Raw genomic sequence first — 23,581 nt, 5'->3', positions numbered from 1 at the left:
TTTTGTTGTTTAATTAAAGCCATGTGATCATGTATAGCATCAATGTTAACATCTCTACATCTAGTACAAATAGAAGTGTGCTCAACGATAGATGTAGAGGGTTTGCAAGATTTTAGTTCTACAACCTTAGCATGCAATATTTCATTTTTACTTCTAAGGTCGGAAATAGTAGCGTTGCAAACATCAAAATCTTTAGCCTTAGCAAGTAATTTTTCATTTTCATTTCTAAGGCTAGCAAGAGAAATGTTCAATTCTTCAATCCTAGAAAGCAAATCATCATTAACATCTTTAGGATTGGAAGTTGAAACATTACAAACATGAGAATCAACCTTAGCTAATAAATTGGCATTTTCATTTCTAAGGTTGTCTATAGTCTCATGGCAAGTGCTTAGCTCACTAGACAATTTTTCACATTTTTCTACTTCTAGAGCATAAGCATTTTTAACTTTAACATGTTTCTTGTTTTCCTTAATTAGGAAGTCCTCTTGGGAATCCAAAAGGTCATCCTTTTCATGAATAGCACTAATCAATTCATTTAATTTTTCTTTTTATTCCATGTTAAGGTTGGCAAAAAGGGTACGCAAATTATCTTCCTCATCACTAGCATTATCATCACTAGAGGATTCATATCTAGTGGAGGATTTAGATTTAACCTTCTTCTTTTTGCCGTCCTTTGCCATGAGGCACTTATGGCCGACGTTGGGGAAGAGAAGTCCCTTGGTGACGGCGATGTTGGCGGTGTCCTCGTCGTCGGAGGAGTCGCTAGAGCTTTCGTCGGAGTCCCACTCCCGACAAACATGGGCATCGTCGCCCTTCTTCTTGTAGTACCTCTTCTTCTCCTTTCTTCTCCCCTTTTTGTCGTCGCCCCTGTCACTATCACTTGATAATGGACATTTAGCTATAAAGTGACCGGGCTTACCACATTTGTAGCAAACCTTCTTGGAGCGGGACTTATAGTCTTTCCCCCTCCTTTGCTTGAGGATTTGGCGAAAGCTTTTGATGACAAGCGCCATTTCCTCGTTGTCGAGCTTGGAGGCGTCAATGGGTGTTCTACTTGATGTAGACTCCTCCTTCTTTTCCTCCGTCGCCTTGAATGCGACGTGTTGAGCTTCGGACGTGGAGGGATCATCAAGCTCGTTGATCTTCCTCGAGCCTTCGATCATGCACTCAAAACTTACAAAATTCCCGATTACTTCCTCGGGAGTCATTAGTGTATATCTAGGGTTGCCACGAATTAATTGCACTTGAGTAGGGTTAAGAAAAATAAGTGATCTTAAAATAACCTTAACCATTTCGTGGTCATCCCATTTCTTGCTCCCGAGGTTGCGCACTTGATTCACCAAGGTCTTGAGCCGGTTGTACATATTTTGTGGCTCCTCCCCTTTGCGAAGCCGGAACCGACCGAGCTCCCCCTCGATCGTCTCCCGCTTGGTGATCTTTGTAAGCTCATCTCCTTCGTGTGCGGTTTTGAGCACATCCCAAACCTCTTTGGCGCTCTTCAACCCTTGTACTTTGTTATACTCCTCTCTACTTAGAGAAGCGAGGAGTATTGTTGTTGCTTGAGAGATGAAGTGCTCGATTTGGGCAACCTCGTCCTCATCATAATCTTCATCCCCTACGGATGGTACCTGTGCACCAAACTCAACAACATCCCATATACTTTTGTGGAGTGAGGTTAGATGAAATCGCATTAAATCACTCCACCTAGCATAATCTTCACCATCAAATGTTGGTGGTTTGCCTAATGGGACGGAAAGTAAAGGTGTATGTTTAGAAATGCGAGGGTAGCTAGGGGAATCTTACTATACTTCTTGCGCTCTTGGCGCTTAGAAGTGATGGACGCCGCGTCGGAGCCGGAGGTGGATGTTGATGAAGAGTCGGTCTCGTAGTAGACCACTTTCCTCATCTTCTTTTTCTTGTCCCCACTCCGACGAGGCTTGTTAGAAGAGGATTTTTCCTTTTTCTTTTTGTGTGAAGAAGATTTCTTCTCCTTCCCTTTGGAGGAGTCCTTCTTCTTCTCCTTCCCTTTGGAGGAGTCTTTCTTCTCCTTCCTCTTGGTATGGGACTCTCCCGATGAAGTGCTCCCGTGGCTTGTAGTGGGCTTTTCGCCGGTCTCCATCTCCTTCTTGGCGTGATCTCCCGACATCACTTCGAGCGGTTAGGCTCTAATGAAGCACCAGGCTCTGATACCAATTGATAGTCGCCTAGAGGGGGGGTGAATAGGGCGAAACTGAAATTTACAACTATAAACACAACTACAAGCCGGGTTAGCGTTAGGAATAAAAACGAGTCCGCGAGAGAGGGTGGAAAAACAAATCGCAAGCAAATGAAGATTGTGACACGCGGATTTGTTTTACCGAGGTTCGGTTCTTGCAAACCTACTCCCCGTTGAGGAGGCCACAAAGGTCGGGTCTCTTTCAACCCTTCCCTCTCTCAAACGGTCCCTCAGACCGAGTGAGCTTCTCTTCTCAAATCACTTTGGGAATCAAACTTCCCGCAAGGACCACCACACAATTGGTGTCTCTTGCCTCGATTACAAGTGAGTGTTTGATCACAAGAAAGAATGCCAAAGAAAAGAAGCGATCCAAGCGCAAGAGCTCAAATGAACACTACAAATCACTCTCTCTAGTCACTAAGGCTTTGTGTGGAGTTGGGAGAGGATTTGATCTCTTTTGGTTTGCTTTGCAATGAATGCTAGCTCTTGTATAGTGGTTGGAAGCTGGAAAACTTGGATGCAATGAATGGTGGGGTGGTTGGGGTATTTATAGCCCCAACCACCAAACATGACCGTTGGTGGAGGCTGTCTGTCGTATGGTGCACCGGACAGTCTGGTGCACACCGGACATGTCCGGTGCGCCAGCCACGTCACCAAAGCCGTTGCGATTCGACCGTTGGAGTTCTGACTTCTGGCCCGCCTGGATGTCCGGTGGCATACCGGACATGTACTGTAGAGTGTCTGGCGCGCCAGCATGGGCGTGCCTGACTCCTGCGCGCTTCTGGCACGCATTGAATGCGCCTGCAGGTGACCGTTGGTGCGAAGTAGTTGTTGCTCCGTAGATGCACCGGACAGTCCGGTGTACACTGGACATGTCCGGTGAATTATAGCGGAGCAACCGTTGTGAATTCCCGAGGCTGCCAAGTTCCAGAGCCGCGTCCCTTTGGAGCACTGGACACTGTCCGGTGTACACCGGACAGTCCGGTGAATTATAGCGCGCCGGCTCTGAAAATTCCCGAGGCTGAGGAGTTCAGCGCGGAATCCCCTGGTGCACCGGACAGGTACTGTAGAATGTCCGGTGGTGCACCGGACATGTCCGGTGCGCCAGACCAGGGCACACTTCGGTATGCTTTTAGCTCTCCATTTTGAACCCAACGTTGGTCTTTTTAATTGGCTTGTTGTGAACCTTTGGCACCTGTATAACTTATACACTAGAGCAAACTAGTTAGTCTAATTATTTGTGTTGGGCAATTCAACCACCAAAATTATCTAGGAACTAGGTGTAAGCCAAATTCCCTTTCAGGGTCCCGCGCGACACCCTTCGCCCCCACCACCGCAGTTGGCGAAGTAGTCGCCACCGGAGGCGGGACAACAGTCAGTTGCCCCTCACCCGAACCTGCACCATGATACGAGTTAAAGACTTTGTCAAAAAAAAGGTTTTAACTTACCAACAAGATAATCCTCGACATTGATGTCCGTGCCGAAGTCGGCAATACGTCGCGCTGGCGAAAGCGGCCTTCGTCCTTTCCCGAGCCCGCCCGGGGTTGGCTTGCTCCCGCCAGGGGCGGCAGCCTTCGCACTCGCCGCCGCCTTGCTGTGCCCGGGGGCGGCCGATTTCGCAGCCGCCACCGGTTTGCTACCGCCAGAGGCAGCAGCCTTCGCGCTTCCCCGCGCCCTTTTCGCCTCACGCATAGGATCCGCGATCCTAACAACCGCCCGGCGTTTCTGCGCAGCGTCTTGACGGTCCCTCTCCATCACTGCCGACACAACAGCAGCAATATTCCGCCCGTAAGAAAAAACCTTGAAGTCGCGAGCCATGCGAGACATAGAAAAGTCTTCGCCAGCCGCACGGGGGATCGGAACATTCTTGGGCCATCGACCTCCGGTAACCTCCAGCATTCGCGCCGAAGACTCCCGGAGATCGGGCGAAGACATCCTTCCCCCGAGGGCTGCGCACGTCCCCATCAAATCCACAGCAAAACTTTCAGAGACCCCCACCCCCACTGCAATACCTAATTTTCTCTTCTTAGTGGCTGGGGCAGCCTCCTGCGAAGGCCCTTCCTCGGTCACGTCCACCGGTTTCTTCCCGCGGTGGTCGGCAGTGTCCTCCCCGGGATAACCACCGTATGGCAAGCAGTTCAATTTGAAGACCCGATTCAATCTAACATTGGACCCACGGATATCCCAGCTCCGCAGACCCTCTGTCCTCGGCACATAGCGCCCCACAATCCTCGCCGCACCGTCTTCTGCTTCACGCAAGAATGCGACGGGATCCCGGCCGTGCAGATCCAACGCGAAGGCTATACTTCGCACCCGCTGCCCGCCCAGGGAGGGCATCTCGCGAGGGCATACTTCGCCCAACGCCCAGCCATGTGCACAGGGCCATACCCCATACCCGATAAATTCCTCAACTAAATCGCGCCCGCTACTCATGCGGGTCGCGCACTGAAGGGCTCCTTCGTCTTCATCATCCTCTGCCACCTCAAATTGCGGGTACGCCACATAATAATGGGAGCACATCACGGCCACGGGGAACCCTGGGTGGTCTTCGACTTCGCCTTCGGAAACATAAAACCAGAAATCCCACCAGTTGCCCCACTTATTGCGGGCACAGGGAACTAACTCCACGACTTCGATCGAAGTCTTTCCGGTCCTCGGAGTAAACGTGCACGATCCGAACTGTGCAATCTTATGTCCAATTTTCCTTTTCTGCCAATGCAGACAGTAATGTTTAGCGAAGACCTCCACAGAAGGCTGACCACCATACGAGGTCGCCGCCCAGACATACTTCTCCAGGGCCACCACGGCATTCGGAGTCAGCTGATGGACCTGGACCTCAAATCTTTGCAGGACCTCCGCCACAAAGCGATGTGCAGGCAGACGAAGGCCAGCGTGAAAAACGCCTCAAACACGACCAACTCGCCCTCGGGCTCGGGAACCTCCTCCGCCCCGGGACACGCCCTACTCCGCTGCCAAAATATCCAAGCTGTTGCATGTCCTGAACGCGGATCGAGGAAATCCGCGAAACGCCGAACTCCACTGTGTCACCCGGATGTAGCTCCTCCGCCGCCACGTTGCTCAAGGTATCCTCGGACGTTGCGTCGGCCGGCGGCGTATTTGCAGCAGACGAGGAAGAAGACGGTATGGCTACGTACCGTCGGCGGCGGCGAGCGGTCTGCAGACGCGGGCCAGATCTCCGACGAGCAGGAGCAAGGAGGGCAGGCGAGCAGGCGAACGGTTTCAAAAGGAGGCTAGGGTTTTGCGGCGCGCAGAAAGAGAACCTGACCTGCGCCGCCCCACCCCCTTTTTATACACAGGACGCGACGCTTCGGGAAACCCACAGTCCAACAGTACCGCGTCCGTCAACGGTCACATAAAAAACCCCCGCGGAACCACTTCGAGCGAGGGCAGCGTCTCCACCATCTAGCGACGTCTTCGGCACCAGATGACTTAGTCGAACTGGTCCCTCGGAGGGCAAATGTTGGGGCGAAGGCGAAGACGCTACCCTTCGCTCCAGCCTTCGTCTATCTCGCTGCACCAACGGAAGCAGAACGACCGGTGAGGTCCACCCTTCGTCTTCTACACAACAAGACGAAGGCCTACGACGACGTCGCCCCGTCCCACGTCCTCACCCGACCTGGAGGCCCATGTGGGATTCGGCCCATTGTAACAGGCCCCGCACGGAGAAGTGTGTTACGGGCCCGATTTGTAATGGCTTATCTGTAATGACAGTCTGTAACCCTCCTTTAGGAATATTCCGGGGATAGTCCAGGTGCCTGAGGGTACATGTGTCCTTACATCGAAACGTTGGGCACTCAGGCACCTATAAATACCCCCGTACAGTGCCCTTGAGAGGCTGGATTAACAGAGCAATTGCCATCTCGTGTTGAAACCTTGTTTACGTTGCTTTCACTCCCCCGTTGGATCAACTTGCCCAGGAGAGCAAGTTCCAACACTAGGCTTAGTCAATTTGATTTTTGTGTTAACTATATTTGTCCAAGTTGTAGGGAAGCTCACAAGAAAGTCCAAGTCAAATGGAACAAGTTTTGAAAGAAAAAAAACTTAATTTTGCTGGTCTGCGAGTCACTAGACTGGTCCGATGGTGCACCGGACCACCTCCATACGAACTCTACACTCTCGGGCTTTTATTTATAAAAATCTCTAGACCAATATTGTGCACGGTCCGGTGCAAGCAGTAACAACTATCTCTGGGCTGCAACGGCTACTTCACGGGAGGCGACCATGTGGCGGTCCAGTGGTGGATGGACCCGGTCCGATGCCCTCCTGGTATCGAAGGAGTCAACCAGGATCCCGGTGGCCGGGCACTGTACTTGGTCCGGTGGTGCACCGAACCAGTCCAGTGCATCTACGTAGGGAGCAATTCCAGTAGCTCTTCCAATGGCTAAAGGGGACTTGGGGCTATAAATAGGCCCCCATTTCAACCTCTTCTGCACACCAAGAATACCAAGAGTCTCTACTTCATTCCTAAGCATTCGTGAGACACCCCGAAGCGATCTGGGTGGTGATCTTTTGGCTCTTATGTGTGTTCTATTTCTCCCTTGTGTTGATCTAGAGTTCATCTCTCATTAAATTCATAAGGGTGCAAGAGACTCCAACGTGTGGAGATCCTTGCGAGGAGATATATTGAGATAAGAAAGACCATGACACTAAAGTTGATCATATGATCGTTTGAGAGGGGTTAAGTGCAACCCTTGTCCACTGGGACACCACAACGTGGAGTAAACAAGTATTTGAGGTTTGATCGAACCATGGGATAAAATCGTTGTCTCTCTTATGCATTTTACTTTCTTATGATTTGTTCTTCCTCTAAGTTCTTGATCACGCCTGTAATATTGTTGTAAGTCTAATTCCGCATCTAGAGAGCAATCAAGTGCAAGAACTCATGTCCCTCTTTCACTTGCTTGGATCTTGCATGTTGTAATAACACTTAATCAAGATTCAAGTTTTTTGTGTTTAAGTTATAATTTTCAGGTATCACCTATTCACCCCTTTTATATGACTGTCATACCTGTCGTGACGATGTCGCCCACTATGCCATGTCTGCAAGGCTTGAAGTCGCGAGGAGGACACCTCCCACCTCCACCAATAACCATCCTCACAAACCGTTTGAAACTTTATATTGCTCATTATAAAGGTCTAGAACGTTTGAACATCCATTCCATTTAGACAAGATCTATCTGTGCTAAATAGAAACCGTAGTAACTCACACACACCTAACTTAACTCTATTTTAGTTTTCATATTTAATAATTTAGGAACTAAAATAGAATAAAATAGAGGGACTAAAATTTAGTTCCTAGAAACCAAACAACGCCTAAAACATGTGAAAGAACCCCTAACACATGTAACACATGTGAAAGCCGCGGAGGGGAGTCAGGAGCCAGCGACAGAAGCATCCCGGCAATTTCAGTCAGTTTCAACCTAGATGTAACAGCCTGTAAAGTTAACTGAATAATTGAATAATGATGGTAAAGCCGAGATGAATTCTAGCCGGGAGGGAGAAACTAAATTCTGATTCAGTCTTAAGAGATTCCCAGAATTATCATAGTATACTAAAGTTTAACCACACTGTCACAATAATCGTTTGAATTATCTCACTGTGTGGTCTTTCTGATAAATGGATCTTGTGGTACAAACCTTGAAACTTGGTGGCGAACATGAGACATCAAATGTGCAGGGAAAAACACTCCATCGTTCTGCGCAAACCCGCATCTACCGGACTGGTTTTCCAGTAACCAACACAGGTAATGGAAAAGCCTAGGGTGATTCAGTGCACCTTGGAATTTAGCTCAGCACCCTGGTGTGGTCGCGATGGCTCTACTGTCTATTCTACTACATCAGAGCCGAAGTCGATTTTGTCTAGGCCGCAGGAGCTCTGCTGTCCTCCAAAAGCTTCAGTTCCATACACCATCCATCAATCTTTTTAATCTTTTCCAGCGTTTCAGATTTCAATTTTTCAGGGTCACCTTGTACTTGTGCTTCAGCTAAGCGTATCTGTTAAAAATCAAGATAGATTCATCCATGTCAACTCATCCTGCTTTGGTTCCTAAAAATACACCTAAGACTCGAGTATCCCCTGCATTCCAAGTCATTCCTCCAACTTTCTTGGAGAATCAAAAACATATCAAGTTTGACCAAATTATAGAGAGAATTACAAGATTTATAAGGTCAAATAGGTAAACTATAAACAATTAATGAAGAATCTAATGATACTTATTTGGTTAATACTCCCTCCGTCCCACAATAGTATTCGTTTTAGCTCTAGTTTTTATGTCTATATTCAACTGGATGATGATAAATGTAGAGACATATATAGAACACATACACCAAGTATTGTATGAAACCACTAAAAAGTCAAAATGGATTTTATTTTGGGACAGAGGGAGTAAATGTTATTATTTTATTATATAAATTTGGTCAACTTGAGGTGTTTTGGCTCTCCAAGAAAGTTGAAATGTTTTATAATTTGGGATGGAGGGAGTATTAACCTTTTAAATCAAAGAATCTACTAATGAATATCCTCAAATCAAGATGGGTTTAGTGTGAGGCACAAAGGCTCTCAAACAAGTGAAATATCACTAACAGCCTGTTTGAATCCCATGAATTGAAACCAATATCTACATAGTGCCTTGCATTTCATTATTAGATTACTTTCCATTTTTTTCAATACTCTCAATTCCTGGAACCAAACAGAGCCTAATGGAAAAAGAAGTGTCACACATTCAGTGAAATCTAGACTAAGCAGTAAGAGGGCTGGGCGCACATGTTTAAATGACATGTGGAATACATTAAATGCACTAAAACTACAAAAGAAATTACAGTTAATAGACACTATTAAGCTGTATTCTCAGCATTCAGCATGAATAAACCAAGGTAGAAGAAAAACAATTTTAATTGAAAATGAGGCCAGGTCCCAATTCTTACAAAACTAGGCTTGCAGGAAGGCACAACTTGTCACTATCATATTTGATTTGAAGATACTGGAAATGAAAACACGCAATTGAAGTTTGATATAAGCAATATAAAATCTAACTTAATATTGGAGAAAAAACTACCAGGCCCAGACCGACAACGAGGAAAATGATTTAAACATACTAGTTTGGAACTGAACTCACATTCATCTTTTTTTCATAGAAAATGTGCAGACGCAAGAAAGAGCAAGAGTAAACCTTCTTTTTCAGTGCTCGAATCTTCTTGTCTATGTCTGGAGCAGATGATTCTGGTTGCGAATTGTTTATAGTATTTGTGGACGGCATTGCATGTGACTCAGAAATAGCAATGCCACTCATCTGCTTTGTTACACTTTCCACCGAATCCTTCTGCTTATCCGTTTTGGAAGAAAGGACCTTGTCGGTTTCTCCAGCATCAGTTCCCTCTATGTTCATACTCTTTCCTTTATCATTTGCCAAACTGGCCTGCTAATGAACATTTTCAATATAACATCATTTAGACATTATAATAAACAAAGGTGTTCCATCTAAAAGAGGTCCTGACATTACAGTAATACAAAACTATCAAAATAAGTGATGTGCTAACCAAATAGGCAAAGAAAAAAATCATGGGAAGTTAAACATAAAACCTTTAGTTTTTAGAAAATTTCATTGCTATATATCTTCACAGAACAAATTGTCTTGCCTCATTCAATAATCAACTAATCATGTACCAAACCAAACTGACACGTTTAAAATTTCTACACAAACAACTAATTTATATCAGGGGAGCTTGGTTGCCATTTTGATATCCTCAAACAGCAACAATTAATTTTGGTCATGTGCAGTTAAATGAGTTCATAACCTCGACTGGCCCACTAAAACTAATCTGACAACATTACCCATTATTAGTCCAAACAGCTAGTTTAGAAAGTAGCACGCTTATATCTGAGTTCAAGATATATCATAACACAACATGAAAATGCACATACTATGCAGAGTTGCCTTGACAAATTCCTATGTAGATATTGTTGAAATTATAGTCAGACCAAAATGAAGTTTCATGACGAAAATGTTAAATATCTTGGGTAGTCAGCTAATGATGCAAGTGTCAAGACAATAACAGAGGGAGGAGGAAAAAAACTCTGATACAAAGAGGTGGTGTTTTATATATAACTAGTCAGATGCCTGTGCATCGCTACGGTTTCTATATGTCATACAACTTTGTTTTAATAAAACACAATAATATGTGTTCTGTTGGTTAGACGGGTGTGAATGTAAAGCTAACAATCCAGGTTCGAACCCCTATTGGTATATAATTTTACTTTATCTTTGCATAACCGTGGAAACTGGTGGACGCGGACATTGAAGTTAATGTTTGGACTATGTATTAGATTAGAAAGAAGTATATGTACCTTTTTTTTGCAAAAAGGGCAACTGTGGAAACCAGGAAATCTGGTGCTTTATAGTAGTAGGTGGATAATCAAATTAATATAGATGACACATTTTTTTATGCATCATACCATACTCCATCCGTCCTAAATTTTAGGTAGTTTTGGCTATTATAGATACAAAACTTTTGCTATGCACCTAGATATATGCTATGTCTTGATACGTCACACAGTAAAATCTATGTATCGAGAAAAGCCAAATCAACCTATAATTTGAAATAGGGGGAGTATAATATTTCCCAACTTTGAGAAAGCAATTATGTATTCATGGAGCAATATGCTGATCCTCAATCAGACCAACCACATCATTTTATAAAGTCATAAATAAACTCCACATCCTTTACAAAATAAATCTTAACGGGTTTATGCCTAAAGGCAACCAATTCCATGTTGCTACAAGGTTCCCACTCCATCGATGCAAAATTTGTGTCACTCTGTCACAATTCAAAAGTCATAACAACCTTACTTAGTCTCATTTTTTCTTAATATAAGATTAAGATCCCTATGCTTTTATCCCAAATACAGTGCATGAAGACAACACATACAATCATGATGGTAGCAAGAGACATCATTAGGAGAGCCACAAAAAAAAATCTTGTGTAAGTGTGTGATTGCAATGTTGCAATTACAGTCAATAATCGGACAGGAACAGATTAGCAGAGTTGCTCCAAGGGCTTCTATAGTACCTGAAGCCCTGAACTAACTGTTAGTATGTTGTGTATATTGTAATAGGCCTTGGCCCACATTCCTGGATATATATAATATATCCCCTACCCAATTAGGGTTAGGGTTTCCAATACTACCATTGCTTGAGCACCATAATAGAGTGAATGCAGATAAAATAATGCAAGCTGTTTCCACATGAATCGCTGATTCAGAATTGGTGTTACCTAGTGGTTGAGATGACAAGTTTGACAAAAAATTAGTCTGATAAACGGAATGCAGAGTGAAATTTCTAAAAAGGAACGTGAGATAGCCACTGCATTCTGCTAGTTTGCATAGCCTTATGAGCTGTAGCAATTTCAAACAACAGAATTACGTAAGGATGCCTTAGAAATTATTCATCACAAGCACACTTGAATGGTTGGCAGCAAATAGCAAGCGCAAGACATGCAAATTCAAGCATACTGTTGGGAGATACATATTGTGTCATGAACTTGAGACACAATATATAAAACAAAACTATATTGAAGAGTTCATTGTAGCAATACTGAACTTGATCGTGTATTGCTGAATGCTAATTATTGCTACACCCAGGCAATAAAACTACCGCAGTAGAAAAAACTCATCGGACAAACTGTACCATGGGTCACCTTAATAGACCGTTTATACTATTCTCTTGCTGCTCGTCCATTTCTCACAGTCCAGCTCAGAAAGGTAATCGTGGAAACGGTGGAAGCATTCTTTGAGGGCCGACTTTTGCCTATACAAACTATTGAGTATGCTAAGTCATGCACAAGAAAAGGTGTGAATTCCTCCTTCCAACACCTGCCCAACCCCATTACTAGTTCTCCAATAAACACTTAGTAAAGACAAGACTTCTTAAGATGAGCAATCGAATTCAATCAAATCTGACGGTTTCCCTCGCATCCATGGCGATACGAGCACAAGCACCAGACATAGAAGCCGTACCTGCTGCCGTTTCTCCTTCCGTCGCTCGTTCCGTTTGGCCGCCTTCGTCTTGGGTTTGGCGTCGGCCACTAGCGCCGGGTCGTACCCCGGCGGCACGTCGGGCCCTGACTTCCTCATCTGTGCCGAGCTACCCGATAAGAAAATAAAATCGAAAAGAAACGCGGCACTTGGTGATGCGAGGGAGGAAGCTCGGAGAAGGAGAGACGGTGACTCACTAGGGCGCCCTTGGACTGGTAGATGGCGACCTCCTCCTGGGGCACGTAACCGGCGCGGATGCGGATGGCCTTGCGGAGCGTGCCGTCGGGGCGGCGCGTGGGCGCGATGATGCGCTCGCCTTCCTTGGGGATGGAGAGGAGGCGCCGCTGGTCGCCGCCGCCGTCGCTGGAGGTGGCCATGACAGGGGTGGGACGTGGCGTGCGTGATTCGGATGCGGGGGAGGACGGAGGCTGCGTCGACGGCGGGCACACAATGGGTTTAGGGGAGTCGGGCTACCAGAGCGAGGAGTTGAGTCGAAGGCAACCGGAATTGCGGTTTTTTCTCTTTCATATTTTGCCTTCGCTTTTTCTTTGTTTTTCTAGCACAAAGAGATTTTCATTTTATTACGACGAGTAAACATGTTTATATAAGCTGTGAAATATAATAAGTATGTTAGTGCATAATGATTATATAAAAATGAACGTATATTATCAATCTTAATATTTCACAAATTCTTTGGCAACAATCAATATAGAACTAAACCGATACAAATCAAATTATATTACAATACAAATATCAGAAAAAACAAAGTCAAAAGGAGTGAGTACAATGTTGAATGGGTATATTCCAATTTCATTGGGTTGCTCAGGTTTCAACTTGTGATCAGGTTCCAATTCACGATCTCATCGGATGTTGAATGCGTAGTTCCAATTTGAATTTAGGCTCACTGGTCACTAGGATACACAAAGACAATCACTCTTAAGGAGGAAGGAGTCAATACAACAGTATACCGCACTGAAGTTACTGTGATCCTTGGCAACTGCTGAGAGTCAGAACTAAGCGAACTAAGCAGTATGAACTTATGACCCAGAAAAAACAAAATTCTGGGAATCAACAAGGTCTCCAACGATTCTTGCATACAATATCCCTACAAAATCATTTGTTTAAAACATGTTTCATTTTCCATAAGCTTGGAATGTGATTCAAAAAAGAATATTAAACATTAGCATAACCATTTATGAAGAGCAAACAATGTTTCCATTTCCATAAGATAAAGCTTATGCTGGTAAAAAATTAGAACAATGTGTGAGTGCTGAGTGCCCCTATTTCAGTGGTAAACATAGTGTGTGCCTAAAGACACACTGCACCACCTGAAGATCTTATGAGGGGCTAGGCTGTTAGCATGCAACAGATGAAATTTTTTCTAGGGTTCACATAGAAGAAAAATAAATACACAAGGAGTACAATTCACAAACCCAAATGATTCTAGTTTATTATCAATTCACTTTGATGTTAATGAATGTGCCCCTACATGAATACAATTCACATAATTCATATGCTTTATAGTGATGAAGCTTTATATAATCCTTATCAAAACAAGAAGTGGGTTGGCTAGCTGGTTAAGGACGTGACCTTTTGGCAGACACTTTGGCTTTATGCTAAAAATCATGTGGTATTCTTCACCTTAGCTATCTGGTATCCTTGGGTTTTGCATAATTTCAACCTTGTATGTTGTGGAAAACTGGAAATAGAAGTAACATGTTTGATTTTTTGTGTTTCAATCTCACATCTACCTCTTCTCTGATAATTTAGCCAGGTTGGGATCAGCAAGAAGACATTGATCCTCTATGGCACCAATATTAATTGTGTTAACCTCTGTGTTGTTAGATATTTATCACCTAAAGCATGATAACAATGTTAAATATACCAAGAAGAATGACAACATTAGGCCTTTTGAAAGTGGTGGAGAATCTTCTCTAGAACTTTTCTCCTTCAAGGCAGACTGTAACATGGACATGTGAAGAACTAATTGATCCCAATGTGATCCTTTATTTACTGATGTTGTGATAATTCTAGAAGTAGAATAATCTAGGGCCTACAAATTGAATTTCTGTCAACCCAGCCTAATCTATCTAATCATGTGAATCTAAGCATGAACTGAACTACTAAAAAGAAATAACCATTGTCATTTGATATGATAAACCTTAGCTTTAGGTTCAAGTAAGAACATTGTCATCACATATGATAAGACTAACAGGTGTTGGGAGTTGGGACACACATACCTAAAACAACAGTGGTGTTGGCTTCCTTCTCGGGAAACACACTGATCTTCACCTTGGCGTCCTAATCATTACATTTTGGTGTCCCCTTCATTGCCAAAAGCAGGAAATCAACTATAATTAAACTCTACTACTGCAGAAATCAGCACACACTACAAATAGAATTGGATTGACTTGACATGTGGTGCTCATGTTAAGTTGCAAATGTCAATGCCAACAATGCTGATAATTAAACGCAGTTACACAGCCACATGCGGCCTTATCATATCAGTCCACCGGCGCTAACCAAAGAGCAATCAACAACAACAATTTGAAGTTAGATATAACCTTGGTTTGAATTCTAAAATCCAAAGTTTGAATGCCAGTTATATGCAATCTCATTTGGAAAGATCACACTCAAATTGTAAGTTCTCAGAATGAGTAGAACAATGTTTAAATCATATTTATTTTTCCAAAATCGCAGGAGAACTGAATCTCTTTGAAATAAAGGAAAAATAATGCTAAATTGATGTCAACACCTGTTCACAAATTATAGACAAAAATTCAAAATTTTAATTTAGTTAATTTTATAAAGACTATAATACAGGGACAAAATGAATCTGTTTATGATGAGTGAACAAGTTTGTTGAATCTTTTACAATAAAGCACCAAGACGATAATACGATTCTGACAACAAATTGCAAAATTTTAGTCATCTTTTTTTCCAAAAATGCAGGTTTTACTTACTCGTCCTTAAGACCAAAGTTTGCTACAACCCCCGATCTTCAACATCTTGCCAATAAAAGCAACACTCATAGAGAACCCCGTTGTCCATGCGAACATTGCCATTGAACAAAGTGAGCACTGAACCCACAATAGCTCTGGAGTAAGGAACGTGTGTGCCCCCCCAAACAGGGACAGAGATACATCGGTCTCGTCCAGAGTGCCCATCTTCCAGATATTGTAGCTACTCCCCTTCGCACTCACCTGATGCACGCCCTTATCCAGTAACACATACATGGATAAGGAGATCATCACATCATACATGGATAAGGAATATGAGATCATGAAACGAACAAAATATATTATTGCCTATTCATCAAAAATAGTTAAGCCTATAGACAACTATAATCTAGGAAATACAAAAATGTCTTTTGTGTCCCACACAAATGTGTAGAAAGAGCAAACATAAATCAAAGTAGTAATAACTATCACATACTATATTAGTGCAGAACATTACTAAAATAGTAAAATAGTACTCAGGAAGACCCATCAACCACAAAACATAAAAAGGCTAAGGACTTAAAAAGTTTGGTACCCTTATACGCCTTGTGACTAAAACTGGGTTCCATCTAACTATTGTCACAACTTCCATCAGTGCTATCAAAACTAAGGCCATTTACCAACAACAACAAAATATCCGAATAAACGTGGCAACAACCTAATTTAAAAATTATTTCTGTGAAGGGCTTCAAAATCTATGAAATACAAGCCTAGATTGTCCACACCTCTCAATCCAGAAAGGTAAACATCTTCACCAACTAATGATCAAAACTTAATTGTGTCACTCCACATTACAGGTTGACAAACATTCTGAAATGGCGGGGGTACAAAGCATAGTTGGCATGAACATACATGCTACAACTGGTAGTAAATGTCATGCTGGCTACAAACTTCAAATGAACAAAAAAACAGTCAAATGGAACCAAAATGAAACATCTACAACATCCCGAAGAGAACACAATATTTTATTGGTTGTCAAGCAATAGGGTATGATCTGTTAATTAACCTAACCATTAACTAAAAAGTCATATGAAAGCATAACCGAAAAGTAGTAACTACTATTTTCTTTTATCTAGATCGAAATGGTATTGTGTATTATGAAAATAAGTCATTTGAAACAACATGAACACAATTCTTTTATTTTCAAGCAAGTTCAGATAGGCACTGTGTACTATGAAAATAAGTCACTGGAAACAACATGAACAAAAAAATTTTACTCTCAAGCAAGTATTTTTGATCTAGTATTGTTGGCGTTTTGACCCCGGGGGGTCCCTGGACCGACGAGTAAATTGTCGTCGCGTGTCCCAGCCCAGATGGGTCGGCGCGAGACGGAACACGAAGGGGGGAAGAAACAGGCAAAAGGGGAAACCCGCGTCCTCCGTGTTGTCCTGCGCCCAGGTCGAGTGCGCTTGCAGTAGGGGGTTACAAGCGTCCGCGAGGGAGAGAGAGAGAGACTGTCCGGCAGCCCGTTCTCCCGCGCGGCCAACCTTCTCGTACGAGAGCCCTAGACCTTCCTTTTATAGGCGTAAGGAGAGGGCCCAGGTGTACAATGGAGGGTGTAGCAGTATGCTAACGTGTCTAGCAGAGAGGAGCTAGAGCCCTAAGTACATGCCGTCGTGGCAGTCAGAGAGGTTTTGGCACCCTGTTCATGTGATGTCGTGGCCGTCGGAGGAGCGCTTGGGCCCTGTGGAAGGACAGCTGTCGGGGCTGTCGGATCCTTGCTGACGTCTCCTTGCTTCCGTAAGGGGCTGAGAGCCGCCATCGTCATGGAGCACGCGGGGCGCCATCATTACTTGTTTACCGGGGCGAGCCAGATGGGACGCCGGTCTTGTTCCCTGTAGCCTGAGCTAGCTAGGGGTAGGGTAATGATGACCCCTTGTGACGTGGTCGGTCCGAGCTCGAGGTCGGGCGAGGCGGAGGCTCCTCCGAGGTCGAGGTCGAGTCTGGGCCCGAGGGTCGGGCGAGTCGGAGGTCGTCGTCCGTGGTCGAGGCTGAGTCCGAGCCCTGGGGTCGGGCGAGGCGGAGACCGTCGTCCGAGGTCGAGGCTGAGTCCGAGCCCTGGGGTCGGGTGAGGCGGAGTCCGTCTTCCGAGGTCGATGCTGAGTTCGAGCCCTGGGGTCGGGCGAGGCGGAGTCCGTCTTCCGAGGTCGAGGCTGAGTCCGAGCCCTGGGGTCGGGCGAGGCGGAGTCCGTCTTCCGAGGTCGAGGCTGAGTCCGAGCCCTGGGGTCGGGCGAGGCGGAGTCCGTCTTCCGAGGTTGAGGCTGAGTCCGAGCCCTGGGGTCGGGCGAGGTAGAGTCCATCGTCCGGCGTCGAGTTTGAGCCCGAGCCCTGGGGTCAGGTGAGGCGGAGCTTCCTATGGCACCCGTGGCCGGACTTAGCTGCTGTCAGCCTCACTCTGTCGAGAGGCGCAGCAGTCGGAGCGGCGCAGGTGGCGCTGTTTTCATGTTAGGTCGGTTAGTGAAGCGGCGAAGTGACTGCGGTCACTTCGGCTCTGTCGACTGAAGAGCGCGCGTCAGGATAAGGTGTCAGGTGATCCTTGCATTAAATGCTCCTGCGATACGGTCGGTTGGCGTGGCGATCTGGCCAAGGTTGCTTCTCCGCGAAGACTAGGCCTCGGGCGAGCCGAAGGTGCGTTCGTTGCTTGAGGGGACCCTCGGGCGAGACGTGAATCCTCCTGGGTCGGCTGCCTTTGCCCGAGGCTGGGCTCGGGCGAGGCGAGATCGTGTCCCTTGAGCGGATGGAGCCTTGACCTGAATCGCGCCCATCAGGCCTTTGCAACTTTGTGCTGATGGGGGTTACCAGCTGAGATTAGGAGTCTTGGGGGTACCCCTAATTATGGTCCCCGACAGTAGCCCCCGAGCCTCGAAGGGAGTGTTAGTACTCGCTTGGAGGCTTTTGTCGCACTTTTTTGCAAGGGGACCGGCCTTTCTCGGTGGCGTTTTGTTCCGGTGGGTGCGCGCGAGCGCACCCGCCGGGTGTAGCCCCCGAGGCCTCGGAGGAGTGGTTTGACTCCTTCGAGGTATTAGCGCGTTTCGTGATGCTTCGGCCGGTCTGGTTGTTCCCTCATGCAAACTGGCCGTAGCCCGGGTGCATAGTCAGGTTCCAAGTTCTCGGGCTGGTATGTTGACACTGTCAACGGTTTGGCCGGAGCCGGGTTTGCGAGAGCAGCCCCCGAGCCTCCGCACAGAGCGAGAGGACGGTCGAGGACAGACTCGGCTTTTTTCATACGCCCCTGCGTCGCCTTTCCGCAAGGAGGAGGGGAGGAAAGCGCCATGTTGCCCTCGGAGGGCGCCGAACATGGTGTCTCCAGTGAGTTGCTAACGGGTGATCCGAGTGGACGCCCGTGCCCCGTTCGATAAGGGTCGGCTAGTGGCCCAGAGGCGCACTCCAAAAGTACATGCAGGTGATTTGCCGGACCCGGTCCTGTTTGGTAGGGTCCGAGGGCTCGATGCCTCCCTCTGATGGGATTCCGTTACAGAATCGCTCCTGCTGGTCTCGGAAATGTTCTAGGGTACCTCGGGAGCGTAGCCCGAGCCTCGGCTATGTATCGAACGTACCTAGAGTCATCCCTCGCTTTGTGTGCTCTAAGGCGGCTGTCGAACCCTTCGGGGGCCAACCTACGAACCCCTAATCAGTAGTGGGCATGAAGCCCGAGTGGTCTGAGGCAGCTGTCGAACCCATCCGAGGGGCCAGCCTTCGAACCTCCGACCAGTGGTGGGCGCGGAGCCCGAGTGCTCTGAGGCGGCTGTCGAACCCTTCCGAGGGGCCAGCCTTCGAACCTCTGATCAGTAGGAGGGCTCGGGGCGCGAGTGCTCTGAGGCGGCTGTCGAACCCTTCCGAGGGGCCAGCCTTCAAACCTCTGATCAGTAGGGGGGCTCGGGGCCCGCTTCCTTCGCGGAGAAGGATCCCTTTCGGAGTATCCCCTTTCCCGGTCCCTGTAGCAAGAGAGAGAAAGAGGAAGAGGAAAACGATACGAAATCGAACGACGTGGCGCACCTTTTTTGACGTGGTCATTATGGCGGAGGTGAAGCGTCGCCTGCTTCGCCTGCCAAAGGTGCTGCCTGCCCTGCCGCAGAGTTAATGCGACGGGACGTGTGGTTCACGGGGCAGCCGTTGTGCGTGCGCGAGCCGTTCGAGGAACGGAACATGGGCGCGTCGTCTTCACTCCGTGGGAGAGGGCTCTCCCGCTATCCCAAGAGGGGACGTGAGCCTGCAGACGACTTGACCGCTGCTTCCGCCCGCCTGCCGCCGCCATTACTGCCGGCCCACTTTTGGCCATATTGACCGTCGCGCCTTCTCCCGTGGCTGACTGACCCATGATCGATGTGCTCGGTTGGCACTGTTGGGCCATGCGCAGGGTCACCTTGAGTTGCGGCACTGGTTCCGCAGTCGAGAAGGCGCGGTACTGGCGCAAGTGGCGGTGCAGCTTCTCGCATGTAGTAACCGGCGCGCCGGTTACATGACGTGTGGGCCTGGGCCCCCGTGTTGGGCGCGTCGGAGTCGAAAGGGTGCGCCCCCTTGGTACGGTTGCATGCCTCCTGCATGGCGGTCCGCCCTTTCACCCGCTGGTCTGGGCGAAAGTGGAGGAGCGCTTGTAACCGCTGGGCAGTTACGCGCACCGCGCGCGGCGGTTTGGCTTCTTCTGCCCTGGGCCAGCTTGCATGACGCGTGGGACCTAGCCCCCGTGTCGTAGGGGGAGGACCTTGGAGCGTGTTGGTGAAGACTCAGTCCGCGACGGCTGAGGACGCGAGTGGGGAGAGTCGCCTTTAAAAGGAGGGCGACCCCCTTGGATGGCAACCATGTCTTCGCACTCCCTTCATGCATCGCGTCCTTCCACCTTCCGAGCCCCTGGATGGGGAGCGCCTGCGGTTCTTTCGTCTTGTTGTCGTTGGAGGAACGCAACTTCGCGGAAGTTGGTACCTTTCAGCCATCGCTCGGCTTCAAGGATTTTCATCAGGCAGCCCAGCTGCATCCCCTCGCCGGTGGTCACCCAAGTCGGTGACCACCAGTTTGATGGTGGGGAGAAGCGAGCCGGGCTGCGGCCTCTGCCCCTCCCTCAGCTTCAAGGATGTTCATCATCCTTGCTGGGGCGGAGAGCGAGGCGAGCAGGAGCTCTACCTCCCGCGCGGGTCGGCGGGCCACCTCTTCTTTCAGCTTCTAGGGTTTTGTCGCCCCGCAGGCCCTCCAATGTGGGGGGTTGTTCGTACCTGCGGGGGTGGAACTGGAGTTCCATTTGTAATGGCACCTTGAGTGTCGGTGTTTGTTCATTGTGGCTGTCGGGGCCTGAACATGTATGTATTTTGGCGTAAAGCCGTGTTTTTTCCTCATTTCGAGCACTAGGACTCGCCTGTCGGCAAACTGAACCGCTTAACCAAGTGTGAGTTGCCTCGTGCGAAGGTGACGAGTGAGGTATCCGTATCTCGGAGGCGTAGGAGTCCCTCGGCTCGGTCGGCCTTGCCGCCCGAGACTTCTCTTGCTTAGTTAAAGGAACCCTCGGCCGCTCTACAATGAGCCGGAGCTGGAGGCAGCGGTGTCAGCATGGACAAAGGCAGAGTTGGCTCGAAAAGAAGCTTCGTCGGCCGGAGCCTGGCCGGGCCGTCCGCTGGCGGGACCGACGCCGGAGTCGGGTTGCCGAGGCCATGAGCCGGGCTGACGTCCTCGGGGGACAGCTGGCTGAGGTTACGGAGCGGCCGGTTGAGCCGTCTGCTCGGGCCGGGTTCCCGGAGGAGACCCTGGCGGCGATGGCCCAGGCGTGGTGCCAACAGGTTCCTTCGAGGTGGAGATCCTCCGACCGTGTTGCCGTCCGAGGTCGGGTCAGATTCCGCCGATGGTGGAGTCGACGCCGAGGGTGCTGTTGCTCCCCCACTGATGTCTGATCCTGCAGGAACAGTTTATCTTGTAGTGTGCGTATGTTTTTTATGGCCGCCGAGGCCCAAACATATCGTCGTCGTGTTGTAAAGTTGCGTTTCTTTTCCCCTTGTTTCGAGTATCTGGACTTATTTGTTGGTAACAGAATTGTTTGTCCGAGCGAGAGTTACTTTTCACGGAAGGTGATGAGTGAGGTATCCGTATCCCGGAGGCGTAGGAGTCCCTCAGCTCGGTCGGCCTTGCCGCTTACGTGTACTCTTACTCGTCCGTAGGATTCTATTATTGATATAGTCGAGAAGGCACGAAAAATCGTTTCGGCAGAAAAGTTTTCGAGCATTAAGACTTGTTCGGTCAGCGGAATCGCTTATCCGAGCGTGAGTTACTTATCGCACAAGGTGATGAGTGAGGTATCCGTATCCCAGAGGCGTAGGAGTCCCTCGGCTCGGTCGGCCTTGCCTGCTTACGTGTACTCCGTCGTTTTCAGGATCCCACTTTCGAAGTAGTCGAAAAGCATGAAAGACTTTTTCCGAGGAAAATTTTGACGCAGAGGGGGTGCCCCCCTTCTAGCCCCCGAGGGAGGGTCAGGCTTTGCCGAGGCAAGGCTGACCCTTCCTTGACGGTTAGACTTTGTTGGCGTATGTAAACGAGGTGTATGAATGACTTGAAAACATCTTAAGGGTAGAAGCGACGTAGCTGTCGGATGTTCCAAGCGTTGCTGTAGACCTCGCCTTGACTGTTGGCCAGCTTGTATGTTCCTGGCTTCAAAGTCTTGGCGATGATGAATGGTCCTTCCTAGGGAGGCGTGAGCTTGTGGCGCCCTCGGGCGTCTTGTCGTAGCCGAAGCACCAAGTCGCCCACCTGGAGGTCTCGGGACTGAACCCCTTGGGCGTGGTAGCGTCGCAGGGACTCCTGATACCGCGTCGAGTGTAGTAAGGCCATGTCCCGAGCCTCTTCCAGCTGGTCCAGTGAGTCTTCTCGGTTGGTTCGATTGCTTCGGTCGTCGTACGCCCTCGTCCTCGGGGAACCGTATTCTAAGTCTGTGGGCAAGATGGCCTCGGCCCCATAGACTAGAAAAAACGGCGTGAAGCCCGTGGCTCGGCTCGGCGTTGTCCTCAGACTCCAGACCACCGAGGGGAGTTCCTTCATCCATCGCCTATCGAACTTGTTGAGGTCGTTGTAGATCCGCGGCTTGAGTCCTTGCAGAATCATGCCGTTGGCACGCTCTACTTGCCCATTCGTCATGGGGTGAGCTACGGCGGCCCAGTCCACCCGGATGTGGTGATCCTCGCAGAAGTCCAGGAACTTTCTGCCGGTGAACTGGGTGCCGTTGTCGGTGATGATGGAGTTCGGGACCCCAAAGCGATGGATGATGTTGGTGAAGAACGCCACCGCCTGTTCGGACCTGATGCTGTTTAGGGGTCGGACCTCGATCCACTTGGAGAATTTGTCGATAGCGACCAGCAGGTGCGTGTAGCCCCCGGGTGCCTTCTGCAAGGGACCGACGAGGTCCAGACCCCACACAGCAAACGGTCAGGTGATGGGTATTGTTTGTAGAGCCTGAGCGGGCAGGTGAGTCTGCTTTGCGTAGAACTGACACCATTGGCAGGTGCGTACAATGCTAGTGGTGTCGGCCACCGCGGTTGGCCAGTAGAAACCCTGCCGGAATGCGTTTCCAATGAGGGCCCGAGGTGCTACGTGGTGACCGCAAGCCCCCGAGTGTATTTCTTGTAATAACTCCTAACCTTCGGCGATGGATATGCATCGCTGGAGGATGCCTGAGGGGCTGCGGTGGCAGAGCTCCTTCCCGTCACCCAGCAAGACGAACGACTTGGCGCGCCGCGCCAATCACCGAGCTTCGGCTCGGTCGAGGGGTAGCTCTCCTCGGTGGAGATATTGCAGGTACGGGGTCTGCCAGTCTCGATTAGGCGGGACCCCATCCCGCTCTTCCTCGACGCGCAGTGCCTCACCCTCGGGGGCCGAGGGTGCCTCGGGCTGAGCCAAGGGCACCTCGGGCAGGGCCGAGACCTTCTCAGGCTCGGGCGTGTCATCGGTCTTGACTGAGGGTTGATGTAGGTCTCGGGAGAAGACGTCGGAAGGGACTGTTGTCCGCCCCGAGGCTATCTTAGCCAGCTCGTCTGCAGTCTCGTTGTATCGTCGGGCGATGTGGTTGAGCTCGAGCCCGAAGAACTTGTCCTCCAGGCGCCGAACCTCATCATAGTAGGCTTCCATCTTCGGGTCGCGGCAGTGGGAGTTCTTCATGACTTGGTCGATGACAAGCTGCGAGTCGCCACGAGCGTCGAGGCATCGGACCCCTAGCTCGATGGCGATGCGCAACCCGTTAACCAGAGCCTCGTACTCGGCCACATTGTTGGACGCCGGGAAATGGAGGCACAGTACGTAGCGGGGTGCTTCCCGAGGGGTGAGATGAAGAGCAGGCCCGCGCCCGCTA

The 23,581-nt window shown here is 48.5% G+C and overlaps 1 protein-coding gene across 4 annotated transcripts; it reads right to left on the bottom strand.

Annotated features, from left to right (window-relative positions):
• Positions 1–7,687: 7,687 nt before the first annotated feature.
• Positions 7,688–12,763, bottom strand: LOC100283795 (PYM protein). Of its 4 annotated transcripts, none has more exons than NM_001156694.2 (4): positions 12,463–12,762; positions 12,248–12,364; positions 9,405–9,653; positions 7,688–8,229 (listed from the first exon to the last, which is right to left on the bottom strand). In NM_001156694.2, exons 1-4 carry the CDS (start codon positions 12,640–12,642, stop codon positions 8,095–8,097), a joined length of 681 nt encoding a protein of 226 aa, NP_001150166.1. In that variant the 5' UTR covers positions 12,643–12,762; the 3' UTR covers positions 7,688–8,094. The 4 variants fall into 4 exon arrangements, with proteins under 4 accessions (NP_001150166.1, NP_001399514.1, XP_008677754.1 ...); NM_001412585.1 differs by having other exon boundaries at positions 9,405–9,650; XM_008679532.3 differs by having other exon boundaries at positions 7,731–8,229; positions 9,351–9,653; positions 12,463–12,763.
• Between the last annotated feature and the right edge of the window lie 10,818 nt (positions 12,764–23,581).

This window comes from Zea mays, chromosome 1, assembly GCF_902167145.1.
Source record: "Zea mays cultivar B73 chromosome 1, Zm-B73-REFERENCE-NAM-5.0, whole genome shotgun sequence".
In the NCBI taxonomy this organism is placed as follows: Eukaryota; Viridiplantae; Streptophyta; class Magnoliopsida; order Poales; family Poaceae; genus Zea; species Zea mays.
Note: the sequence above shows the minus strand (reverse complement) of the source record. Positions and strands in the feature narration are given on the sequence as shown.

Excerpts from the sequence above, each read along its gene's own strand:
- LOC100283795 (XM_008679532.3), bottom strand. The coding sequence starts at position 12,642 with ATGGCCACCTCCAGCGACGGCGGCGGCGACCAGCGGCGCCTCCTCTCC. Across the intron at positions 9,654-12,247 it reads GGAAGGAGAAACGGCAGCAG|CAGGCCAGTTTGGCAAATGA; the intron begins GTACGGCTTCTA and ends AATGTTCATTAG. Across the intron at positions 8,230-9,350 it reads TCTATGAAAAAAAGATGAAT|ATACGCTTAGCTGAAGCACA; the intron begins GTGAGTTCAGTT and ends GATTTTTAACAG.